This window comes from Rutilus rutilus (genome assembly GCF_951802725.1).
Source record: "Rutilus rutilus genome assembly, chromosome: 3".
In the NCBI taxonomy this organism is placed as follows: Eukaryota; Metazoa; Chordata; class Actinopteri; order Cypriniformes; family Leuciscidae; genus Rutilus; species Rutilus rutilus.
Genome location: NC_140211.1, coordinates 15926090 through 15947362, shown reverse-complemented (window position 1 = coordinate 15947362; position 21273 = coordinate 15926090). Strand labels below are relative to the sequence as shown.

At 37.5% G+C, this 21273-nt stretch overlaps 1 protein-coding gene across 1 annotated transcript in view; it reads left to right on the top strand.

Annotated features, from left to right (window-relative positions):
* adamts17 (ADAM metallopeptidase with thrombospondin type 1 motif, 17) overlaps positions 1-21273 on the top strand; it is a 138894-nt gene that overhangs the window by 109025 nt on the left and 8596 nt on the right. The window contains exons 18-21 of the mRNA XM_084406112.1: positions 1384-1543; positions 7004-7139; positions 8651-8855; positions 10121-10273. Of these exons, the coding sequence (XP_084262238.1) occupies positions 1384-1543; positions 7004-7139; positions 8651-8855; positions 10121-10273 (654 nt within the window). The remainder of the gene's footprint in view (positions 1-1383; positions 1544-7003; positions 7140-8650; positions 8856-10120; positions 10274-21273) is intronic.

Genomic DNA, 21273 nt, shown 5'->3' with positions numbered 1-21273 from the left:
AACAAGAATATAAAGAATTGTCCCTGGTAAATGCAACATAATGCGGCGCGCCTTTGTACAAAACTAAAGAAGAGGTCAAACATTTGCACTGCTCAAAGAAACGAATGAAGTTGCTATCTTCAAATTCTGACTAATAAGATCTGAAAAGATCTTGGGACTGGGCTTTTAATACACTTTATTTCAGGGGGAAAAAAACACACAATGCCGGCTCCAGTTTAAAATGCAGTTGGTGCACACTCTCTTAACCTGCATTCCTGCATTTGGAGAGATATGACATAGTCATATATGACATCATCAGGTACAACACTGGATGTGGTCATTGTAAATGACATCGCCCAATATGACATCATAATCAGATAAAAACCATCAGCTGTGATGCCTTTACATATAACATATAGCTAGATCAAATCAAATGTGATATAATCCGAATATTACATCAGATATGGCTTGATTAAATATAGCACAATAAATATGACATCAAAATATAATAAAATGTATACCTAGTTTAGTCATGAAACTCTAACGTGCCACTGATTGGCTGTCTCGTGACCGGTTCAGCAGCAAATCGGCCACTTCTTTCTATCAGGCTAGCCATATATATTTCAGTCTGACCAGGTAGCATTAAAGCGTGGTACCGTGATAGGTTGCCACCTGTGCAATAAGTCCATTCGTGAAATTTCCTCACTTCTAAATATTCCACGGTCAACTGTTAGTGGTATTATAACAAAGTGGAAGCAATTGGGAACAACAGCAACTCAGCCACGAAGTGGAAGGCCATGTAAAATCACAGAGCTGGGTCAGCGCATGCTGAGGCACACAGTGCGCAGAAGTCACCAACTTTCTGCAGAGTCAATAGCTACAGACCTCCAAACTTAGTGTGGCCTTCAGATTAGCTCAAGAACAGTGCGTAAAGAGCTTCATGGAATGGGTTTCCATGGCCGAGCAACTGCATCCAAGCCTTACATCAATGTGCAATCAGTGCAATGCAAAGTCACCAGATCTAAATATTCACAACGAACATCCTTTCAACATGAAACCAAGAAATGAGACCTACACTTGCTGAATTTTCAGCATCATTACTCTAGTCTTCAGCCACATGAAATCATTCTCAAAAATCATTCTAATATGCTGATTTGCTGCTAAAGAAAGACGTTTTGCTGCCTAATTCTTTGTGGTAACTGATACATTTTGTTTTTCAGATTTCTTTGATGAATAGAAAGTTCAACAGCATTTATTTAATTGAAACGGAAACCTTTTGTAACATTATAAATGTCTTTAATATCACTTTTCATCAACTTAAAGCATCTTTGCTGATTAAAAGTATTACCTTGGACCAAACTGAATGTAAAAGCCTGAATGCTCTTCATCTCATTTTTCTCCCAGGTTCTGCTGTTCCACGATCAAACGTACGGGATCCACTATGAATACACGGTTGCCCTGAACCATTCGCAGGAGAACAGCAGCGATTCAGTAAAAGAGCCGGAGCACATGCACCTGTGGACTCACAGCAGCTGGGAGGACTGCAGCGTGCACTGCGGAGGAGGTCAGTGCCGGCTGTTACCCACAATCCCTCTGGGGGGTTCATTTCTTATTACTCTTTGCAGTTATTCTCGTGAGTATTATAAGCTGATCAGGAAAGTTTCCAATTCTCTTAAAGATTTCATTCCATTCCATTTCAGCCTTGGCCTTAAGCTGTTAATGTATACGCCTGCTGCCCAGCTGTCTTTCTGCGATGCCGTGTGACTGTTATGGTCAGCACAGCTGTGTGATTATATCTAGCAGGTTAAAGCCCCAAAAATAATAATTACTGCTATGAAAAAGAGAATGAGGGAGATCTCAGACTAATTATATCAGTGCTAATTGACTCGCAAAGGAATGAAACTTGCAGAAAGAGTCATTGCAGAGACCTTGTCAGTGTAAGTCGTCACATGTGGTGGAAGTGTTATTCACTTGAGACTAAACATGTCTTCTGTACGCATTAAATAACCCGACACTGAAGCCCGTCTCATTTTCTTAGCCTGTTTGAGCGTGACAAGTTTTGCTGGTTATATTCACAAAACTGATAGCAGATGAACATTTATCTACAACAGACCGGCATGCAGTCTCATCTAAAATGGCTCCCATTTTAATGGTGATATGCTTGTTTCTTTTATGTGGTAATTACTTACTAAGGGCTGAATGAGATGTGTCATTGTCTGCGAGATGTGTTTCATCAGCATTTATATTTGCACACAATAACAGATGAGATAATCTGTTTCTAAAGCAATTTTTTATGTTTTACTTTTAAATAATGTGTGCCGCTTTGGGTTTTTTAAGGGCATTTCGTTCTCTGTGACGAATAAAAAAGCTTTAGGTTTTCAACACACGCCAGTTTTTCTGGCCTGAAAAAGCTGACAAGAGATTTGCTGTGCCTGTTTTTGGAAACTTCTAGACACGTTTATGAAATAATTGTTGCTTCGTGGTAATAATAGGAGGTAAAACTCTCTTCATAACTCATAACTTGTAACTAGATGTAACTAGATGTAACTTGTAACTTAACTCGCTGTTTTAGTCCTGATTAGCAAAGTCTTCAAGGATCCCCAAGAGAATTTCTCAACTGGAAAGGGCAAAAAGTAAATAGCCAATGATTATCTACCCACATTCATGCAGAAAATCACAACTCTTCAACAATGCATGTCAAAGGTTTGTCTCATCTGAAAGTCTTAAGTGAGCCCTTCTTTCAGAGGAGGCCAATTTACAGACAGATGGGAGACACTAAGGACACTCTACTGTACTGGGGTGAAAGTGTGTTGCCCTGGAAACCGTTGTTAAGGGGTTGTAGGAGTGAGACCAGAAGTGTCATGCCCATTCAAACTAATGAGCCCCCTCTTGATTTTTGGAGGTAAAGTGGTTGTCAAAGTTAGTATTGTAGCTTTATGTATGGTCACACACTTGCAGGTGTCATTATATTATTATTAACAATTGACCAAAACCAAGCTCAAATGAAGTTTTATCACCAGAGAATGTCAGAGATTTGTCAGACATTAGAATGACCGCATCTGAGGCAGTAAGTGCACTGCATCATGTTTTCATCAACTTGCAGGTTACAATGTTTCTTGTAACTATGTAGGCGTTCAGTTTTTCCTGTCGTTTACATTTGGCCAAAAAGTGCTATTCACAGGCTGTATTGGCTATGATGGCAAATTCTAGACTAAGACTCTCTTTTCTACTCAAATACATAAAACGCTAGCCTTTATAAACGTTGTGTTTTTTTAGTAAAGAAAACACTGTACTTATTCAAACAACCGGTTCTTTATTTACCCTTGGACTGCAAAGAACCAGAGACCGTTTCCAAAATGTGTGCAGCACTTCATTCTAAATGGAGGCGGCTGGAGCTACTGTATGAGGTTTTGGGGATCAGTTTGAGGATCTACTGGAGTTACGAAGTTTAGTCACAAGCTCTTTTTAGTATTAAGTTCTATTCAAGCTTTTGTATAAAGCAGGGTTCCTGAAATCCGGCCCTGGAGGGCCACTGTTTGACCACTCACCTATCTGCAATTTTCTAGTAACTCTGAAGACCCTGATTAGCTGGTTCAGGTGTGTTTGATTAGAGTTGGAAATAAACTCTGCAGGGCTGTGGGTGGCCCTCTAGGACCAGATTTGAGGAACCCTGGTATAAAGTACAGGGGGGGGGAAAGTAACAAAAATAATGTTAATAACCGGTATTTTTTCTAATCTAACTGAGGGAACACAAGAACAGAAATGTTAAAATACTGAATCTGCTTTGAGTAAACCGATTGATTTGTTTGTTTTTTTAAGCCCTGTTCTGTTCTATAACCTAGTGAGTTTCTTAGCTGTTTACTGCCTTCTAAATGCAAGTTTTATATTTGCATGTTGCTGACGGTGCTATAAATGCATAGGGGACACACTATGTAAAATAGTACATTTTTAATTAGATTTAACCATTTTTATATATTTTTTTTTGTATTAAATGAAATATACACTAATGCTCAAAAGTTTGGGGTTGGTTTTTTAATGTTTTTGAAAGAAGTCTGTACGCTTTCTATGGCTGCATTATTTGATTAAAAATACAGTAAAATACAGTAATATTGTGAAATATAATTACAATTTAAAAGAACTGTTTTCTATTTGAATATTTTTTTAAATGTAATTTATTTCTGTGATGCAAAGCTGAATTTTCAGCATCATTACTTCAGTCTTCAGTGTCACATGATCCTTCAGAAATCATTCTAATATGCTTATTTTCTGCACAAGAACAATTTCTTTTTATTGAAAACAGTTGTGCAGCGTTATATTTTTGTTGAAACTGTGATACTTTTTTTCAGAATCCTTTGAATATAAAGTTCCAAAGAACAGCATTTATTTGAAATGGAAATCTTTTGTAACATTAATGGCTTTACTGTTGTCAGCATTGGTTCCTGAAGAGACGAAACAGGATCTAAGTGCAGAAGTCTTTATTTAGACAAACTAAAAGCTTCACAAAACAGAATCTCAGGAACATGAACAAGATCAGGAACAGAACAAACATCTTAACAAAACATAGACCTGAACGACACACAGGGCTTAAATAGACAGAACAATCCAATCAAAGAAATTTGAAACACCTGTGACAACTAAATCAAACCATTTGTAACCTAGGAGACTAACAGGCAGGGAACCGGAGGATGACAGGACTGATTAACAGAGCAAGAAAACCAACCTATACAGACATGAACAGAACAGAAAAGGAGATTAAAAGCAAACTCTAAACACAACCAAACTGTCACTTTTGACCAATTTAATGCATTCTTGCTTAATAAACATGTGAATAAAAAAATCTTATTGAATGGTATAATGTAAGTATATTTGTAGTTAATATTCCACTCGACTCCGTCTTTCAGTAGAGTTTGGTTGGCATGTTTCTAAGCTTTAATCAATCATGATTCTATAATGAGAATAAAAATAGTTAGTTTGTAATTTAATAGATTTTTATATTAGCATTGTTCATTGTTAAAAGACATTCAACGGTGACTTTTTTTTTGCAGTGGGCTCATTACGGTACATTGTAGGATTGACTTATCCATGAATGATACATGACATGTGATGCTGCCTTACAACAGGAACAGGCTTTGCATCTGGGACACCCATATGATGCCTAAAATGCTGACTAGGTACTAGGCAGCACACTTTTTGGAACAGAACTAGTCTCTCTTTCTCTTAGGCTGCCCTTCTCCGCTCGCTGCTCTGAGGAATTAATCTCTGTTTCTGACTGCTCGTGGTTTTTCTTGGCAAACGTAGAACAACACAAAATTAATGACATGGCTAATCCTACAGTCTGGCATGCCGCCACCCTCTGAAGCAACAACAACGTTAAGAATTCACAGCAAATTAAACGTCCCGAGCAAATTCAGTGCAGAGTTGGTGCTTCCCCCAGCTGCTAATTTGGTCTTGACCAAACACCCCCGACTCCATAGATGACCACTAGGAATAACCTCGTATTGTTATCTCTAATTAGAAATGTTTTGTTCTGCAAATACCTGAAATCAGACATGGCTGGTTGGGAGGTCAGAGTGGACCAGACAGGATCAGATGGTATGAAGGCGCTCACACGTGCCAGAGAAAACACTGTTTCTCCTGTTGTGGTTAAACACCCCCAGTACAGAGTTACTGCAGTACCCTCGACGCAATCCCAACATTAACATCCTTAGTGGATTGTTTGCAAACTCGTGCAGGCGTCTCAAAGTGGCCATAAAGACAATTATTATTATATAACCATGCTTTTTTTTTTTCTTTTAGGAAAGTTTGACCAGTTGCTTATGACATCTAAATCAACTGCTATAGACAGTTATGGCTCTAAAATCTGATTAGATGGAGTATTAATGTAGAATGTGTTCTAGTTTACGGTGTATAATATTATAAAAAAATATTATTAGTGCATACTATATATTTTATTGTTATTTTTAAATGAAATTTTTTATTAAGCATTATTTATAAAATGTTTATAATTAGTTATTAGTTATAAATAGTAAAATATATAATAGATAAAATAGATAACCGTCACGTTCATGTCTTGTCTAGTTCATAGTTTCATTGTCATGTTCTGTTTAGTTTAGTTTAGTTTAGTTTAGTTTAGTTTGCATCGTTTTCCCTGTCACCTTTTGCCTGAGTTCTCGTTCGTAGTTTTTTGTCATGGTTTCTGATTGAGTTCTGCACCTGTTTCTTGTTCCGTTGATCATTCGTTCTGTGTATTTAAGCCCTCAGTTATTTCTGTTCATGATTCAGTGTCATCAATGTTAATGTGTAGTGTGTTATTAAAAGTATCTAACGTTAATTCTGCATCATGCATCATTCTTATCTTTTGGATTAAGTCAATCGTGACAATCACATTCCTGTAGTTCAAACAGTAGAGCATGACACCAGCAAAGCCAAGATCATGGGTTTTTGATTCTTAGGGAATGCATGAACTAAAAAACACATTTATCTTCAGTGCAATGAAAGTCTCTTTGGATAAAAGTGTCTGCCAAATGCAATAATGTAAATGTGGAGAGTTATTAATAAAAATATTATTAATGTTATTGCATATTTTAATTATATACATTTATTTGTTAAACATTATTTAAAATTATGTATTAAAGCTAGTTTACAGTGTGAGATATTATTAAAATAATATTAAATACTATTTATATATTATTAATTTATTAAATCTAATTATTTATTGGAAAATTGTTTTTATTAGAACTATAATTGAATGTTGCATTAATGTAGAACGTACACTCATAAGTGTGGGTACATTAGCTACGCATTTACAGTGAGAGTTATTGTTAAAAATAATTGATTGTTTTTATTATATTTACCGTGATCAAGGCATGACTGACACATTGCCTCTTGTATCAAATTTCTTTAATTTTCAAGACATGCATTATAAAAACAAGTACTCAAAGTAATTTACAATTGTATTGTAAACCCTGAGTGACTTTTTTTTTTTTTTTTTTTTTGTCTAAGAAAATGATTTGTTTTGTTTCAGGAGAGAGAAGGACTGTGGTGTCATGCATGAAAATCGTTAACAAGACCATGACTCAAGTAAACGACAGCTACTGTCAAGTGCAGAACAGACCTTCACCTCAAATCCGCTCATGCAACATCCACCCCTGCCAATACAGGTACCGGCTACACCAAAATAGAGCATTTTACCTGATGTGTGTGTGAGCTGTGCATTTTTGTGCTGTCAGCTTACACAAAACAAGAGCCTGAGTTTTGGAGCAGAGCCTGGGTCTCCTCTCTTTTTCTGGATTCAACAAACAAATTGTGGATAATGTTCTCAACAAATCCACACAGGACAAAAGACATCCAAACATAATACGAAACCTATTCTGTTGCCGTCATCTCTATACAGATGAAAGCCGTGACAAACTTGAGTAATGATCCTTGAGGAAGAACATGCATCAGAGAAATGATTCTTGGCAATTAACTGTACTGCTTTTCAAATGATATACATTTGTCCCGGGAATACGTATCCTCTCATTAAACTCAAGAATCAGTATTTTACTCTCTCTCTCTCTCTCTCGCTCGCTGGTCAGTTTATTAAAAGTTTGACCTTTTCTTTTAATGCAATTGAATCTTTTAAATGGCAATTGCAGATTGTTTCAGATTGTAATCAGATTCAGATTGCTCTGATTCTAAAAAGCTATTTCTTTGTCTGTAGCTTTTCAAGGTGCAGATATGTCTCACATTATACACTTTAGAGGAGATGTGATGAAAAATATTGATGTGAAGTTGTTAATTCAATGCAGGCCTGTTCACACCAAGAATGATAAATATAACGATAACTATAAAAGCATCCATATTTTTATTGTTTATGAGCTGGAAAAAAAAAGTGATTCCAACAATATTGACTAATATTCCTCTATGCTGCTACTGTTACAGTTTTGTTGTGGACTGTGAGTTATGGGTTATGGTTATAGTTATCGCTCTTGATGTAAATGGATCTTAATTCAGTATTTAAATAATGTAAAAATATATAAAAAGTTGTCAGCTGGGATTTTGCATCTTCTGAGGAAAATGTAAAAAAAAATATTTCTCAGTGGTTGCTAGGTGGATGCTTATTGGTCCATTCTGATCTCTAGATATGGCACATGTGGCATTTTTTCCCCACTCCACCAGATGTAAGTGTCACTTAGAAAAGTAATTGCACACCTCTTTTTCTGTCTATAACTGCAAAATTGGTTTTGGTGCTTGTAAGAATGAGATCTAATTGAGTGTTGGACAGAACAGCTTTCTGTAGGTTTCCAGATGTCTCGCTGTCATCTTTCATCGTGTCGTTTAAGCAGTTTATAAAGACAGCTCTGTTTTTATTCTCTTTTTCATCTGTTGAGATTTTCTGAACATAAATCACAAGTTCATTTCATGACCACTTATGTGACAATAAAGATAATCATCTGTTATATTCAGTCATACTGCAAACTGATGCTTAAATCATCTATATTTTATTATGTTTCCTGATTAAAGGATTTGGTAAATTGTAGCGTATGGTGTGGGTGGTATTATTCGTCATGTTACAGAAGTAATGTGTAAAGGGTTGTACAGGGTTGCAATTGGCTTCACTCACTGACTTTAAGTAATTGTATCAGTGACAGTGTATCAGTGTCTTCTCTACCTTTTCTGTCCCTCTCAGGTGGGTCACTGGCGCTTGGACGCAGTGTTCAGTAACCTGCGGTAAAGGCTTGCAGCAGAGGGAAGTTGGCTGCGTGTATCAGCTGCAAAATGGCACATACATTCCCACCAGAGACCTGTACTGTCTCAGCTCCAAACCAGCTGGCGTACAATACTGCGAGGGACGCCACTGCCTCACCGTGTGGGAGGCCTCCGAATGGTCCAAGGTTTGAGCTCAAGTCAGCAGAAATAATTTAAATACCACATCATGGATAACAGGATTGTGCTCTTGCTTTTGTGAAAACATTTGATCTACCGTTTAAACATATTTTAAGAGGCCCTTTCACTTATAAAGAAATGTTTAAGTGGGTGAAATGTTCAGAAATGTGGGTGGCCCTTTATAAAACAGGGTGGGCAAAGCATACAGTATGAAAACTACACGCCAAATTACCAAGAAAAAATATAACTCAGCACAGTTTCAAGTTCAAAGTTTCAAAACGGCAAACAAAAACTTTTCACAAATAATTTCCACAAACAAGTTCTGTTGCTGCTTTAAGTATAATCAAATTGGCTGTACAAGTAATTTCAACTTAAATTATATTAAAACTGACTTTAAAAAATCAAGCTGAATCTCATATTACTTATTAAAGAAAGTTGAAATTGCTTAAATTATTTTTATGAGTTGAAGTAATGTAAATGTTGCTATGAATAATTGATCAGATTTTTTTTACATTAAAACGGCTCTTCCTTTTTCTATCAAGTATGTCAGTATAAATATTAAATGCATTTATGTTTAGAATTTTTTAACTATGAACACTGAGAAAATGTTTGTACTTACCTTTACGTGTACTCCTGCAATATTAGTCTGAGACGACGGAATTTCTGGTTAAAAACATGTCTCTGTCAGTTCGCATTAAAGGAATCACCCAGATTCATTCTAGCCTTGGTTTCTTTCAGCATTTGTGTGCTGTGTTTTTAGAATGCTGCTAAAGATGTAGAGCAGGAACACAATGGTCAAAAACGTCCGTCTAGCGCATGTTTACTTGGAATAACAATAGAAAAGCTGTGCAATAGAATTCAGAAATACATTCTGTATGAATGGCTCCTTATGATGTTAGAATGAGCACATATAAAGCCCCTTTCATGAGACACATCTTGTACCATTGGACTTAAATGTTTTCTGAGGTCACCTGAAATGTGCTTGTGTCTGTGGGGCTTTGTCCTGGCCTATGGAGGGCACTGTGGTCGTTTTTCAGCCTCTACATTTCATTTCGGATCTTCATGTTGTTGATATTGTAAGCACTTCATTAGAGTGGATTCAGTCAGTGGAGAGAAGCGTTAGCGAGACTCCACAGGATATCTGTTTTAATGACCAGCACTCTTCCCATCTCTTGCTTATGTCTTAATTTATTTCTTTGCACCCAATTGCTCACTTATTTTCCTCATGTTCTACTCTGACTCGCTGAATTCTCCTTGTCTTCGTTTGTCCCAGTGTTCCTCTGAATGTGGTCGTGGAAGCAGAAAGCGGACAGTGACCTGCACCAATCCTCAGGGTCTCTGTGATCCCGTGTCTCGTCCCACAGAGGAGGAGATGTGTGAGGATCACTCCAGATGTTACGAGTGGAAAACCGGTGAATGGTCTAAGGTAGGTGGAGGAAGTACTGAATCTCAGTACTTAAGTAAAAGTACAAATAACCAGAGACATATTTACTTTAGTAAAAGTAGAAGTACCCCAATGAAAACCCTACTTAAAGGTGAACTAAGTAACTTTTTTTACCTTAACTGAACAGCTTCGGAGTCATTGGAATGGTTATATTACTTATTTCGGGTTGAATGGTGGTCGTTTCGCACCCCCCTGGTGCCCCTGAGTGGAAAATGCGCACTTGCAACTTTGAGCCGGCGGGCCGCCGGCCGCCGCGTCAGGAAGTCTCGCGTGATATCAGGTCTCGCGATGTAAACAATTGCTTTACGGCCAAAAGAAATCTGCTAAAATGCTGTCATTATTGCGGTCCCTCACGCTGTTCGAACCCGAATGAAGAAGACGTTTTAAAGAATGTCCCATCTGCTTTGATGTCGTTGATCTACTAGCCTCTGGTGTCTGAGAATAGCCAACGAGTTTTTACAACAGTGTTGTCAAATATCTATTCCGAAGCTGTGGGGGGAGCTCTAGAGAGAAACCTGTGAGCAAAAAGCGAGAATACAGCGAAGAAATCCCGAAGTTACTGAATGCAGCTTTAAGTAAAAAGTACCTTATTTTAAATGTACTTTAAGTATTAAAAGTAAAAGTACTTACATAACAATTTATTATTTTAATGTCTATATTCTAATAATTAGGGCTGTAACAATATGCAATATGAATCCGAAATCGCTACACTCAGATCCATGAACCTGTGTCGCGGTGTGAGAAGGCAGAATCGCGACACACCCCTTATTTGAAGTTAGCATTATACAATACGTAGACCTACACCACAAAACTAGTTGAGAATAAATTATTTAATATTGGGCAATTCCAGCGTTATAAACGGGACATTTGCAGTAAAAACTTGAAATATAAATTCTCAGAAAATGCATTTAATACACATTGAAACTGTTTATATATCCATACTCCCTTAATAAAGGAGTCCAGACAGTAGAAAAATATCAGTCTACACATGCGTTTTATAATTAATATGAGGGAAATAGGCTACACATGCGTTACAGGACACAAAAAATCTTTAACTTTTAGGTGGCAAAATATTTTTTAGTAATTCTATGAATTACACTGTGCAAACCAAAAGTAATACTACCCACCGGATGAAGAAGGGTTGGCTCTCCACAGAACATAAAATATTCATTTTATTTTATTTTTCATGTTCCCATTTATGAGGAAAAAACAATGTTACGGACCTGACAGTTCTCCGTTACGGACGTGAGCGCTCTGAAAGCGGCACTAAAAGACTGCTTTAAAACTTTCACAGAGACCTCAAATAGAAAGCACAAAGCCTTTTTTTAAAGTGAATTTCGTTTTGTATTCATTATATCTTAATTTTAATCAATGTTTCATCAACCAATTGCCAGGATTTAATAAATGAAGAAGTAAATATAGCAGAAAATAGATAATCACGACACGGAGGCGCCGGCGCGTGAAACTGGAGCTCAATGAACCGAAACTCAGCATATAAGGTAGCCTACTTGCCTCACAGACCTGATAAATATATCTATAGACAGCTTTAAATGTCTACTTTTAAACAGAACAATGCAAAACGAAAGAAAACAGACTGCTCTCTGCTTATGTAATCCATATGAAATGCATTTCTCTCTGACGCGTTCACTAGGCTACTGCGAAGATCGCGAGTCAGCATCGTCAACTTCATCTTTGCAGCCGACACAGAAAACACTTGTTTATTAATAAACAATTAAAATGTCTCCTTGCTATATTTTACATATTCATTACTTTTGCCAGTTCTTTGTGACAGCTTAGGTGCTTTATTGGCAGCGCCACCATGAACACGTCAGCACCGAAAACATGGAGATTTTTTTCAATCCCTGTTTTGGCAGGGGGGAAAACTGATCAGAAAATGTAACGAAACGTTGTAGAAATGTAGTGGAGTAGAAAGTATAATAATTGCTGCAAAAAGTAACGAAGTAAAAGTCAAAAGTATGCACTATTGATTCTACTTAAATAAAGTACAGATACATGAAAAATCTACTTAAGTAAAGTACTTCGTTACATTCCACCACTGGGTAGGGTGAGCAAACAGTCAGAAGTCAATATAGAAATGAAATTTTAAAAGTCTGGGTCAGAGTTTTTTTTTTTTTTTTTTTTTTTTCAGCAAGGATGCATTAAACTATTTAAAAGTGACAGTAAAAACATGTATAATGTTACAAAATATTTCTTAATTAAAAACTTTCTATTAATCAAAAAATCCTGAAAAAAGCACATCATGATTTCCACAAAATCATTGAGCAGCACAACTGTTTTCAATGTTGATAATAATGAGAAATGTTTCTTGAGTTGCAAATCCACATATTAAAATAATTTCAGAAAGGATCATGTGACACTGAAGACTGGAGCAATGATGCTAACAATTCAGCTTTGCTGTCACATAGTCAAGTCAAGTCATCTTCATTTATATAGCGCTTTTAACAATGTAGATTGTTTCAAAGCAGCTTTACAGAGATAAACGTATAATTTAAGGTAACAGATTGTTTTGGCTTTATAGCGCTTCTTTAATAAAGTTATTTTCCAGCTAAAGTTAGTTTTGATTGATTCGCTTCCGTCGCAACGATCATTTGTTATTAAATTAGGGGCCGCTAAGACGACACCATTCTCTCTACTAGGGGTGTGCAAAGCAACCGGTATTTGTATCTGTATTTGTATTTGTTGAGAGGGGAAAAGTATTTGTATTTGTATTTGTATTCGAGTAAATTTCAAAATAGGTGTAAAAATCCATTTTTTTTGCGTTACACTTCTAATTTACGTTATAGTGTAAGTATTCTTTAATTATATCCATTATAATAATTATGGATATGCAATATTGGTTGATGTTTTTCCATAAATCCAGCAATGAACATGTAACAAGGAACGTCATTGAAAAGAAAATAACATAACAGCCATTACCTACGTTAATGTTACTCTGTCAACAGCCTATTGTCTAAATTACCAAGCTAACAGAGCTACTAGTGTTGTCACGGTGCCAAAATTTCAGTATTCGGTACCAATACCTGTGAAAATCCACGGTTCTCGGTAACAATTTCGGTAAAGCTTAATTTAGATTAAATTTACATATATTAAAGTTTATATCACGGTTACAAAGATGGAAACTGTAGTATTAAAAACACTACATTAATATTACATTTGTTAGATAACAATAGATAAAATGACCTAACAATAAACAATAGTTAGGCTATATACTGTCGCAATTATTCTCCTTGGGGTTCATTTAAAAATACATTTTTAAAATCAAAAGTTAACATTATTTATGTTAACATTATATAATGCACAATGAATGAAGTGAACAAACATGACCAATCAAGTGTTTGTATTAAATAACATTCACAAACATTAATTAATGTTGTAAAAATATATTGTTCACTCAATGTGTTGATGTTAGATGCGCATTAAGTAATGTTAATGAATGGTATCTTATTGTAGTGTTACCAAACAGGAGATAAAACATGTTTTATTTGACTTGACTGTACTTATATTTAATCCAAAACTGCATTCATATTTAATTTTAAAAGAGCTTTTTAAACCTGCTAAGAGTTATCCAGCCAAGAATAAGCCTAGAACTGCTTTTCTGACGGACTGATATTAATGACAAAATGACGGCTTTTTTATTTCATTTCTCATCTCCATAAATATATCTAAAGCTAATGCAAGGGCTAGAAATCAATTAATTCTTTGCTGATACTTCGTAATCATGAAGAGCGCAGTTCGCACGCTTTCTCCTTTCCACAAGCGCTTGCCCTCCCGTGGCGTCTGTCGTTGCTATGCAGCGCGCCGCTCGCTTCTATTATAAGCGCGCTTGCCGCGCGCCTACATTTGAAATCTGCACGCGCAAAAAACGCGCTATGTGAACTACCCCTTATGACAACGTGACATTAGCCTAATCCAAAATATTTCAGCCACCACATCAGCAGCACCGCCGGTCGCCATGTCTCATGAGGAAACGCAGCTTTTTGATATAAAGTTTTTCTTGTTCCCGAATACAAATATTTTTAAAAGTATTTGTTCGAAATAAGTATTCGTAAAAAACACATTATTTGTGCTTTCCGAATACCGTATTCGGGTTCGGCTCCACCCCTACTCTCTACACAGACTTTAAACGCGAACCTGTGATAAACGCTGATGGCGTTCACATGCGAATTAAGAATTGGTTCTATAGTTATGTGCGTTTGAATATATATGCGCAGGTTTGTAATTCCCTACAAATCAAGCCTAAACAAAGTACTGGTCTTTTCTTATAAATTTTGATACAGAATTTTATTTTATTTTGTCACTTCGGGGTAGGTACGCGAAACGAATTTTCCCGACAACGCTTTATCTGTAGAGTGGCAAAGGGATCCTCCATAGGGAGAGACTAGTTGGCACTTCAGCACTGCGTTGTCATCGGGTCCAGGCGAAGATCCTTCGTCAGATCTGGATCCGGCAGGCTGCGGGAAAACCTCGGGATAAACAATGACACTAAAATTAGCGTAGATGCCATTCTTCTTATGATGTAACGAGTACATCAGGATTTATGGGAAGTGTTCCCGGTTCAGGCTGACCTAATCTATGCAGCCTAACATTGAATTATAGAAGTCTATAATGTATTATGTGTATGCTAGGTCAAAGAAATGTGTCTTTAATCTAGCTTTGAACTGACAGAGTGTGTCTGCTTCCCGGACAATGTTAGGAAGACTGTTCCAAAGTTTTGGTGCTAAATAGGAAAAGGATCTACCGCCAGCAGTCGATTTTGATATTCTAGGTATTATTAACTGGCCGGAATTTTGATATCGCAATAGACGTGAAGGACTATAATGCGTTAAAAGCTCGCTCAAGTACTGCGGAGCTAAACCATTTAGTGCTTTGTAAGTAATCAGCCATTTTTTAAATGTATGCCATGTTTAATAGGCAGCCAATGCAGTGTTGACAGAACCGGGCTAATATGGTCATACTTCCTGGTTCTGGTAAGAACTCGAGCTGCTGCGTTTTGAACTAGCTGTAGTTGGTTTATTAAGCGTGCAGGGCAACCACATAGTAGAGCATTACAATAATCTAGCCTTGAGGTCATGAACGCATGAACTAATTGTTCCGCATTTGTCAATGAGAGCATATGGCGTAATTTAGATATAATTTTAAGATGGAAAAATGCGGTTTTACAGATACTAGACACGTGACTTTCAAATGAAAGATTGGTATCAAAGAGCACACCCAGGTTCCTAACCGACGACGAAGACTTAACAGAGCAGCCATCAAGTGTTAGACAGTATTCTAGATTATTACGTGTGGAAGTTTTTTGTCCAATAATTAGAATCTCTTCTTTTTTTTTTTTTTTTTTTGAAGTAGGAAATTACTAGTCATCCAATTTTTTTATATCAGCTATGCATTCCGTTAGTATTGTGAATTTTTAAGTTTCGTTAGGTTTTGAAGAAATATACAGCTGAGTATCGTCAGCATAACAGTGAAAGCTAATTCCAGTCTGTCTGCTGTCTGCTACATAGAATCACTTAATAGCCACTCCTGTGTAAAGATGTATCCAAATTAACAATGTTGTCGCCATGAAACCTAGTACACAAAAAGAGATGCGCGGATGGGCTATTATTTCATCCGCAACCGCATCACAAGACTCATCATCCGTCCGCCATCCATCCGCACCAACGTTTTTGACCAATTTTCAAAACCGCACCCGCCCGCCGTCCGCTGATTGATGAATACATATATTTTTCATTTGATTGGTTCAACCGCCCGCCTCCCGCCCGAATTTAATTTAAATATAATTTTTCGTCACGTCATCCGCCCGATCCGCGGTTTATCCGCGGAGTCCGCGGCTGTAACCGCCAACCGCGCATCTCTACCCCATTCACTTCCATTATAAGCACATCATGCTTTTTTTTAAACAAAAATGAGGGATATAATTAATTTATATAATTATATATATATATGGTAATCAGCATTTTTCTGCAAACTTGATGAACAGTTGAGCTTAACTTGTGCTGAACCCGAAGTATTCCTCTTCATAACGCATTCTGCATGTGTCCAGACATCTTCAGCTGAATCAGTGTTTGTTGCATTGTCACATGTGATGCATTTGGGCTGTCAATGGTTACCTTGTGTCAGCCCCAGTGGAGCTGACTGCTGCGGCCCAGGGTCGGCATCATGCCTATAAAGCAGCATCTGTCTCGTTCCCTCTTTCTCCTGAGGTTGGCATTCCTCATTAATGAGCTCTCACCATCTCAGTGCAGACACACCATTATCATAGTGCTGCTGCTTATGGCTCAAGTGCACAGGGTGGAAGTAAACTTTTGTCGTAGGACATTTTGGAATAATGCTCATCCAATTTGTATTTTTCCGTAGCCAATATTGATATAGGGTCGTTGATGGTCAATATAACGCTGTTTACACTAGAAGATGTAGATACTGAAATGTAAACTAAGGGTAATAGTTATTGTCTGCTATGAGTGATCAATTGATCTATGAGTGAAATGTGTGAAATCTGCTATGAGTGAAAATTTATCAACCAGATTCCAGGTGCAAATTTATGCATTTAAAAAACAAATGCAATGAGTTTTTGCTTCAAGCAGCAATTATCAGGGTCAAGCACTGGAATAGCAGCAAGTGTTTTGCTTTTATTTGACTTTACAGATTTTTGATCAATTGGAGGTACTGGGGACCATGGATTCCATTGCATGCATGTTTTCAAGAAGTAAAAGCATTGACAAGATACAACATTAAAGCTACACCATCATTTACATTTGTTATCAAGTTTGTTTATTTATGTTGTTTACTGGAGAATAGGGAATTAAATTCTCTTTGGACATTCAGGTTTAGGTGAAGGAGAATAGCAAATAAACACTGTCTGATATCATTAAAAATGGCAGACAGGCAATATAACAGAACTGATATATTATAAACTCTACAATATTAAAAAACAAGAAGCTAAATTTACATCATAGTAGTATTATGAAGTTTACACTTGTACATTTTATATGCGTTTTTACCTTATACCTATTTAATTAAAAATGTCATAACTTGCTATTCCTCTGATATGCACACACAATGCCAATGACGTACATTATTTTTAAATTGCATTTTGCAATCTGCATTTATTTGATGAAAAAAATAACTTCTTAACCGTTCTATCCTGTGCCGAACTGGCGTATGTGACCAATCCTGAGTGGCGACGTCACTACACACATTCTACCAGCACACTTCCGGGCTGAGAATGGTTTATAATCGTGCTGTTTCGAACCAAGTTCAAGTGGAAATTACCGTAACCGTTCCTTATCATTCTAAGAACGATCGGGCCGGCGGTGGAATATTGGCTAATGCTGAAATGTGGTGTTTTGCTGCGTAACATTTTTGTGGACACTGATATATCTTTTTTAGGATTCTTTGAAAAGAAAGTTCAAAAGAACAATTATAATGTAATATTTCTATTTCAAATATAAATATCTTTACTGTCAATTTTGATCAATTTAATGCATCCTTACTGCAGAAAAATGTTAATTTCTGTAAAAAAAAAATGGTACTGACCGCAAACTTAAATGGTAGTGTATGCAAGGCAGCACTACAGTCAATCGTATTCAGTTCACCCTCTGTTCCAGTATCCAACGCTCACTTTTCACAAGCCAATGAACAGCCGAGGACTGAAATCAAGTTCCATGTCATGTTCAGTTAGCCATTTCACTCAGAAATATGGCACAATATGGTAATAAAGTCAGTTGTAATTTCCATTTCGTGCTAACTAAAGTTTAATTTTTAGATGCATGCTCTGTGTTCATTTTTGTAGCAATGTTACATTGCCCTGGATGACTTTCAAGACTCAACAACAAATTGGAGCTTCAGGATGTATTGTAGGTTCCTGTTTGGGGTTTATGTTTCCCTCTGAGCTTCACCTTACCATCGTCCCCCATCAGAGGCCACAGATGTTGAAGTTGTTTGAGATGGAAGCTTGCTGAGACGTTTGAAGGTTGTGCCTCATAAGGATTATGTTTCAGACTGAGGGTCTGCGGTTGGGCCGAATGGTGGGATTGATTTTTGGTGAAAGTGCGAGTGTCTGATCTCAACTTCACACCTAAGATTAATTTTGCATTAAATGTTTCTTTTGCTTTTTATCAATGCCTAAAAAAATATGATTAAATCATTGCATGGCCTGTTGTGGTTTACTGCTTATTTTACGTGCCCAGAGACTCTCAGTATTCACTATACAAGGCTCTGCAAAAATTGTTTGTGAAGCCGGCCATAGCGTTTTGGGGGCAGAATGAGAGGAAAATAGATTCTCTCATTAGTGAGAAGTTGGTGCAGAAAGCATCTGATATTTCTGCATGTGTCATGTATTTATGTAAAGAGCAGATGTTCCCTCTGTAGACCTCTTCCTTTTCATTTCAGTGATCTGCAGCTTTCTCAGTGAAAGATGAGCTACTATCACACCAGAAACTGAACTACACTGGAAAACATTTAGTGTGGATTTATTGCATTCTACTTAAGTCATTTTTACAGTAGTAGTTCTATAATTTATTACTACCACGACCGTATTCTGTGAAAGTGAAGTGAAGGCCAAGTATGGTAACCAATACTCGGAATTTGTCCTCTGCATTTAACCCATCCAAGTTAGTGCACACACATTAGAAGTAGTTACTGTAGTAGTGAGCACACAGACACACTGTAAACCGTGATACACACCTGGAGCAGTGGGCAGCCATTATGCTGTGGCGCCTGGGGAGCAATTAGGGGTTAGGTGCCTTGCTCAAGGGCACCTCAGTCATTTCCTGCCGGTACTGGAATCGAACCAGCAACCTTTGGGTTACCAGTCAGACTCGCTAGCCACGACTGCCCTTCTGTGACCTCAGTAAACTGGACGTGACTGTGATGTTGTATGTGTACTGTATGTGCTGTAGTACAGCAATCTCTTGTATACTGTATTTATAGATGAACTGTGAGATCTTAAGTATTGTGCTGGTGTTTGGAATTCCCAGAATGCACTGCAGCAGGTTTTTTTTTTGTATTATTTAAAATTAAGATTTTATTATTTAGATTAATATTTTCAATTAGCTCTTATTTTTTTCAGTTTTTTTTTTTCTGTTTAGCTATAATTTATTTATATTTCCCTTTTTTTTTTGTTTAAATAATTTAATCAACGAGGCGCCTCTATGCTCTGAAGTGGAACCTATTCGTTGAATGGTGTTCTTCCCACCGGGAAGACCTCCGAAGATGTCTGATCAGAGTCGTGCTTTCCTTCCTGCAAGATGGATTCCTTCCTCCCTCAAAGTGTTTGTTGCCGCCATCGCCGCACATCACAATGCAGTTGAAGGTCGTTGGGAAAGCATGACCTGATCGTCAGGTTCCTGAGGGGAGTGAGGAGACGTCTGACGCCAGGCCTACACTCGTATGCATTGTGGAACCTGTGACTGCCATATGTTGTACTATCCTGCTTGGCTAGTCCATGTGTAACCGTCACAGTGCCTCCCTCCAGGGTAGGATGTGGTTTACGCAGGGTACCCTTCCCCAAGGGCACGTTTTCCCAGCGTTATCCAATAAGTCACAATGAGTGGGTGACTGACCTTCTCTGCTTCGAGCTCCTACTTCTGCCCAACACTCTGGTCAGGCCAGGAGGCTCAAGCGGAGCGCTGGAAGGACCAGCAGCCGTGGCGTTTTGGTAGATATCCCCATTCGTCAGAATGCCTTCTGATTCGCGTCATAGTAAGCTGACGAAGGGGAATGTCCGTTTACGTATGGTAACCCTCGTTCCCCGAGGAGTCAATGGAGACTTGAGTCCCTTCGCCACAGTTGCTGAGCTTCCGCTGTATGGCCGAGTCACAGGTCCGGCTCCTCAGCGTAAAAACAAGGATGCAGGGCACCTGCTGCTTATTATATGCTCGCGCTTCGATGCACTGCAGCTGGTGCAATTATCGCATGCCACTGTGCATTGGCTCGTTTAGTTTCACTCGAAGTAGATGGGCTCTTGCAAGCGATCCCCATTTGTCAGAATCACTTCTGACTCACGTCTCCATTGCCTCCGCGGGGAACGAGGGTTACCATACGTAACAGAGACGTTTTTGCTGTAACATAGAACAGTTGCAGCATATGATGGGAGACTTAAAGTCACTAATTACACTTTTAGCACTATTTGATTTCACAATACAGTTCAGAACATTTTCAAGTAATGACTGCTGGCAAAATATTACAGCCGGTAGACACTGATTAACACATGAGCATTCATTCGTATGACTGACACGGCTTGACTGAAAGGCCTCTGCTGATTATAAATTGCCTATTTGGAGCAGGAAAATCATGTTCTTTTTCAGTGTTTTGGCTGCTGTGCTCTTATCCAGGCTGTGAATGTCATTCCTTTTCAATTATGTGGAACACATTGTGTGTTTTGACACAAAATGACACAATTACATATTTTATTTCTGAATGGGATGAGAGATTGTAACAAGGTAGGATCAGTCTGTGTTTGGAGTGCTCTTCACTTGTGTTACTATTGCTGCATTTTGTGTCTGCATCATGTCAGCTATATTTTTCTAATGCTAATGGACATCCAGATAATAGAATTCAGGGAACATGAAATTAAAATGTTACTCCAAATGGAAAAATATATATTTTCTACATACTTTTGTCAAAATATGTGATCACCAACAGTGATTGTGATTCAACCAATGTGATTTTCAGTGAATAAAAAAATACATAAACTCATAGAAAATCGTCTCGAGACTTACATTAGTTTGTTTCATCACGCTTGCATCATGGCTTTGAGGTTCAGCTGAACTTGATAAACAATCTTCGTATCTAATTTTGTTTTGTTTGTGTCATCTCTTTTTTTTTTTTTTTTGCTTCCTATTGTTTGTATCATTGCTCCTATTTCTTTTATCAGCTTCAATGATTCAGTGTGTGGGCAGAGTGTTTACACAATGCTCCCATTTTCCGTTCAACTCTACCGGAAAATATTTGCCATAAAAATA